The 5,924-nt window shown below is 54.0% G+C and overlaps 2 protein-coding genes across 2 annotated transcripts; one reads left to right on the forward strand and one right to left on the reverse strand.

Moving 5' to 3' along the window:
- Positions 1-2,364: 2,364 nt before the first annotated feature.
- Positions 2,365-3,161, forward strand: Cldn6 (claudin 6). The gene has a single exon (XM_021221537.2). It carries the CDS (start codon positions 2,365-2,367, stop codon positions 3,022-3,024), a length of 660 nt encoding a protein of 219 aa, XP_021077196.1. The 3' UTR covers positions 3,025-3,161.
- Positions 3,162-3,882: 721 nt separating this feature from the next.
- Positions 3,883-5,330, reverse strand: Cldn9 (claudin 9). Its single transcript, XM_021221559.1, has one exon. It carries the CDS (start codon positions 4,957-4,959, stop codon positions 4,306-4,308), a length of 654 nt encoding a protein of 217 aa, XP_021077218.1. The 5' UTR covers positions 4,960-5,330; the 3' UTR covers positions 3,883-4,305.
- Positions 5,331-5,924: the final 594 nt, after the last annotated feature.

Genomic DNA, 5,924 nt, shown 5'->3' on the forward strand with positions numbered 1-5,924 from the left:
AAAAAAAAAAAAAAAAAAAAAGAGCGTGAGATGACTCTGTGGGTAAGATTGCCTGCTGCCAAGCCTAGCAATCTGAGTTCGATCCCTGGGGCCCACAGAGTAGAAGAGGAGAACAAATTCTGATCATAGTTATGCAGTGTGACAGGTTCCACCACCATCACCCCCGTCGCCCTTGCCCCCCAAAGAGCCACAAAAGTAATGTATCCTTAAGTAACATACAGACCTGTCTTCATTCGCAAATCGAGAAACTGGGACTGGGGAAAGTTGAGTAAAGTCTCAAGTCACAGCCCAGGTTACTGAACTCAGCAGGTGCCGCACTCGGAGCGGCCAGCAACTAAGGGAACTTTGGGAAACGCAGGTGGCTATCGCGGCAGGGGTCTCTGCTCCTCCCAAAGAGAGGTGGTCCAGTGACGTCATTAAGACTTTAAGAGCCCCCTTGCCTCCGCCCTCATTCCTACTTTCGACCTGGAAATCTTAGCAGTCTCTTTTGCAGGTGAGCCTGGGGTATGTGTGTAAATTGCGGGTGTGAAAATACGCAGGCAGGGGATGTGGCAGAATGTGTGCGGGCGTGAGTTAAATGCTGGAGCTTTGATCCTGGTGGCGGCCACCTGGGGAGGCATGTCCCTAGGCAGGAGAGGGCTGCGTCGAGCTCCGCGAGGCGATCGGGTCCCCGCGGCCTCAGAAAAGTTATACACCCCTCCCCCTCCCCTGGGACAAAGGCACCGAAACCTGTGACGCCCCTCCTCCACCTGCTTGGCCACTTTGGGGCGGGACTCCCTTCCCCCTCACCTGCAGGCGCGGACCCAGCTGCGGGCGCCGCCATTAAGCCCCTCCTGGTCTCGCACTCCTAGGCTCGGATATCTGGGGTGGCCCAACCGGACTGGACGTCCGCAGACAAAGCTGACCGAGCACTCGGTAAGTAGAGAGGGACTGAGATGGGAGGGAGAGAATGGTCAGCGTGAGCCTGCGAGTGAGAGGAGTCGAAAGGGACCTATGCCAGTCTTAGGGGCAAGGTGGACTTTTAGAACCAAGGGTTATGGAGAGCCACAGCAGGGCGCCAAGCAGAACTGGTTCCCTTCGTATCAAAAGCATGAAGAGCAAAATGAAGGACACAGGTGCCTGTCACAAAAGGCTCTGGGGTCTTGAACTTTAGCTCCTTAAAGCTGTGTGGAGAGGGGAAGGTAGCATGGCCTTTGGTCTAAAACTCAAAAGGATGCTCCCAGGCTTGAGGTGTGCACCTTGACCCTTAGAGGTGGAGGTGGGCCAAGAATGAGCTGGTAGCCTAGGAAAATCTGCTTTGTGGTAAAAGGGCTTGTTTTTCCTTATCTCTTGCCCTACAGGGTGGTCTGGGCCTGGCCTGGCAGGGCTTCCAGCAACTTCCAAGGATTGGGAGGAGAAGACCTTGGAACATAGAGAGGGTGGGATTTCAAGGAATTAGATCAATCTGATACAGAGCTGGGGGTTTCCATTTGAACCTTGCTTGGGTGGCAGGAGGAAGCTTTGGGTCTCCTCTGAGAGCTCAAGTGATAAGGGTGTGTCTGAAACTTGTGTGGAGAGCCTGACCAACCCAAAATCATACTCCCGACACGTCATTGACTTTGTTCTGATAAAATGTACCCGAGGCTGTGGCTCAGCTCCTAGACCACTTGCCTGGTGTACAAAAAGCCAAAGCTCTGCCTTCCACCTCTGGTGGTAAACCCTGCAGCCCGAATTCAGGGAGTGGACACGGAAGGGTCAGGAGTTCAAGGCCAGCGTCAGCTATGCAGGGAATTTATGGCCAGCCATCCTGGACTACATAAGACCCTGTCTCAGCTAAGATATAAAAAAACAAAACTAGGGGCCGATGAGATGGCTCAGTGGTTAAGGACACTGGTTGCTCTTCCACAGACCCTGGTTCGATTCCCAGCACCCACTACCTGTAACTCCAGTTTCAGGGGGATCTGATGCTATCTTCTGGATTCTGTAGGTACCTCATGTGCATGCCGCACAGACATATATGCAGGGAAGACACTCATACACATAAAATAAGTAAAAAAAAAAAAAAAAACTAAACTAAAATCTAGACACAACTGTCGCTATGGGCTATCCTGTGCTTCAGGTATGTCCTGTTTCCTGTCCCTTGCACGAACATCAACAGGATTTCATTCTCCACCTGTCACAGTCTAGGGAAGAAGTAGATGCTTATTTTGCCCTTGACTGACCCAGGAAGTGCATCTAATCCACACTGCAGGACATAGCAGCCAACTGTCAAAGTGCTTGGTGCTGGTATCACAACTGTCGAGGTGGGATGCAGGTGGGATGCGCAGACATGCTGCTCTTTACCGCGATTCTCCTTTTATCTCCTCCACACTACACAGCCTCATCATGGCCTCTACTGGTTTGCAAATCTTGGGGATCGTCCTGACCCTGCTTGGCTGGGTCAACGCCCTGGTGTCCTGTGCCCTGCCCATGTGGAAGGTGACCGCCTTCATCGGCAACAGCATCGTCGTGGCCCAGATGGTGTGGGAGGGGCTGTGGATGTCCTGTGTGGTGCAGAGCACTGGCCAGATGCAGTGCAAGGTGTATGACTCACTGCTGGCGCTGCCCCAGGACCTGCAGGCTGCCAGAGCCCTCTGCGTTGTCACCCTCCTCATTGTCCTGCTTGGCCTACTCGTGTACCTGGCCGGAGCCAAGTGCACTACCTGTGTGGAAGACAAGAACTCCAAGTCTCGTCTGGTGCTCATCTCTGGCATCATCTTCGTCATCTCTGGGGTCCTGACCCTCATTCCTGTCTGCTGGACTGCCCACTCTATCATCCAGGACTTCTACAACCCCTTGGTGGCTGATGCTCAAAAGCGGGAGCTGGGGGCCTCCCTCTACCTGGGCTGGGCAGCCGCGGGCCTTTTGCTGCTAGGTGGAGGGCTACTATGCTGCGCCTGCTCTTCTGGAGGCCCCCAGGGACCTGGCCATTACATGGCCCGCTATTCTACATCTGTCCCACATTCTCGGGGACCCTCCGAATACCCCACCAAGAATTATGTCTGATGCTTACTGGGGAGTGAGGCTCTACTAGCCAGGGAACCTGAGCTGAACCATCAAGAAAGGTTATGGAATAGTCTGGGGTTGTCTTATTTCTTGTTTTTCTTTTGCAATACCGGGTATTGAACCTGGGGCCCCACGCATTTGGTAGGCAAGCGCTCCACCAGTGAGCCGTGTGGTGCCCTGTCCCTAGAGTTTGTTCACCTGTTTTTGAGACAGGCTCTCCTCATGGAGCTCTGACTGACCTCCAGCTCCAGTTTTCCTGCCTCAACCTGAGTCCAAGCTCCACCTCTCTGCTGCTACCATTTCTCACATTTAGCTACTGAGGCTGGAAGGATGTGACACATGAGTTCCTGCATCTTTATTCATTCTGGGGATCTTCTGTGCAAAGTATTTTAAGGCTGCCTGTGAATTTGGCCTTTGTTTTTCTCAAAATGTCCTGCCCCAAGAGTTCCTGCTTTGGCCGGATGTAACTCACAGGGGGGCTCATCCCTTCCTGGCCAGGCTTTTCTTTCCAGTCCTAGAAGGGCAGGTGATAAGTTACCAAAGAATTTTCTACCCTGAGACTTCCAACCTTTGGCCCCTGAATCCCATCACCAAGGTTACAGTGTACTCTTCCCCACATTAGGTCCCAGCTGTGCTGTAGACCCTCCTCCCCCATACCTCGCACATTTCCCTGCCCACACAAGGTTTTACTAAATAAAACATGATTTTTTTTTCTTATAATGTGTCTGATGTCTTTTGGTGTTCAGTACAAGCCTCACTACAGTTAGAAGGCAGTTAATGGTCTAAGCAAGCTGCTCACTGGTTGGAGACCCCTCCCCCCACAGCATACACACCCTCCTTTGACAGACCAGACGAGGCTCAGTTACAATGTGCTTTTATTCCCAGGTTGGGTAGGGGGCTGAGCAAGCAACTTGGATTCAGGTGGTGCCTGGGCTAGACTTGACCAGCTAAAGGCCTAGTATGGTATTGGGTCACAGTCCACATCTTACTTCGAAGGCAAGGAGGCTGAGGTCCAGGTTCCAGGGTAAGAAAGTTCAGGAGAGCAAAGCACAGCAAAATCCTGGGAGGCAGCGATGGGCAGGGTACCCAGTATCTGGAGCGTTCTCAAGGTTGCAACCACTGCAGAGGTTTAACTCAAGCCAGACCAGTTGAGATTCCCCTAGAGCCAAGTCCTGGCCAATAAGTGAGCTTCGCGGGCGCATGGATTTGATGAGATATTAGGATGTAGCCCAGTGCCGGGCATAAGGCCGCGGGTGGGAGCTTCAGGAAGAAGCCTCAGTCTCACACATAGTCCCTCTTATCCAGTCCCGAAGCACCCGAACGGGAAGGGATGGAGTAGCCCAGCCTGGGGCCGCGGGGACGCTCAAAGTGTGACGGGGGACACGTACAGCAGAGGAGCCCTCCCCCTAGCATGAGCAGTGCAGCGGCAGCCCAGCCCAGGTAGAGGGAAGCCCCCAGTTCTCTCTTGAGGGCTTCAGCAACCAGTGGGTTATAAAAATCCTGGATGATGGCATGGGCTGTCCAGCAGACAGGGATAAGCACCAGGATGCCGGAGAGGAGGAGGAGGACCCCTGCGGTGAGTACGATCCGTGCCTTGGCACCTTCGTCCTCCACACACGTGGTGCACTGGGCGCCCGTGATAGCCACCAGCAGGCCCAGCAAAGCCAGAAGGAGGGCCACGACACAGAGGGCTCTGGCTGCCTGCAGGTCCTGGGGCAGCGCCAGCAGTGAGTCGTATACTTTGCACTGCATCTGGCCAGTGCTCTGGACCACACAAGACATCCACAGCCCCTCCCATACCACTTGGGCCACTACGATGCTGTTGCCGATGAAGGCGGTCACCTTCCACAGTGGCAGGGCACAGGACACCAGGGTTCCTAGCCAGCCTAGCACAGCCAGGGTCATGCCAAGGAGTTCAAGGCCAGTAGAAGCCATCTGCTCCTCGGGTCTTCTCAGCTCTCAGCCTGAATCACTCAACAGGGTTGGGAGCACCGTGTTGGAGTTCGGGTGAGCCTCACTGCTCAGGAGGGGGATCTGTTGATCTCAGGCCAGGCCAGACCTCCCAGCTGCCGGCCTCTCACACATCTGGTACTCACTGAATACGAAGAACTCCTTAGGTTCCGCTCATCTGTATTGTTTGTGTCTTTCTGGAAGCCTGCGCTCATTACAGCCCCTCCAGATCTGCCATGAACTAGGAACAGCCGCGTTCCTCTCTGCTGGCTGCTCATGTACTTTCTTGGTTGAAGTCTTCTCTCAGTTGGTATACAGCTTGTCTCAAAACAGGGAACTGTGAGGTGCCACTTGGGGCGTCTGAGGGCGCTGGCTGCAGGCGGGGTTTTAAGGCCTAGGCAGGGGAGGAGCCCAGCAAGAGACGTGGAGGCTGCTATTGGGTAGCAGAACCGGAGCAATGGTGAAAAAGGGATGGATGGGGGCCCTCGGGGTTAGGGTCTGGTGCCAAGACCAAATGGAAACTCAAGAACAAAGAAATTCCAGGAAGATGGGACAAACAGAAAAGAGGAGAGGAGTCTGTTGATTGCCTTGGAATGGACAGAGGAGCTCTCAGCCCGAGACTGCCCCCTCTTTGCCACCCCTCTAATTCATTCTGTGTTAGTGGGGTAAATATTGCCCCCTTATTCATCATTATATCCCTATTCCCTTCCCCCATCCTTTCAAGACTCTGGAATCTGACCTGTCTCCAGTCTCAGCTCAATAACCCTGGCAGTTCCTAGGGGAGAGGCCCCGCCTACAGTTTCCCAGACAACAGGTGCCTGGCGCCCAGCTCAGGTGGCATTACCAGGGCAACGGCCTAGAAAACTATCCCCCCGCCCCTCACACATACACATGCACACGCTTCTATCCTAGCTCAGGTGTTCCCACTCCGCCCCCACGGCCGAAACTAG

Source organism: Mus pahari, chromosome 21 (genome assembly GCF_900095145.1).
Source record: "Mus pahari chromosome 21, PAHARI_EIJ_v1.1, whole genome shotgun sequence".
NCBI classification, from domain to species: Eukaryota; Metazoa; Chordata; class Mammalia; order Rodentia; family Muridae; genus Mus; species Mus pahari.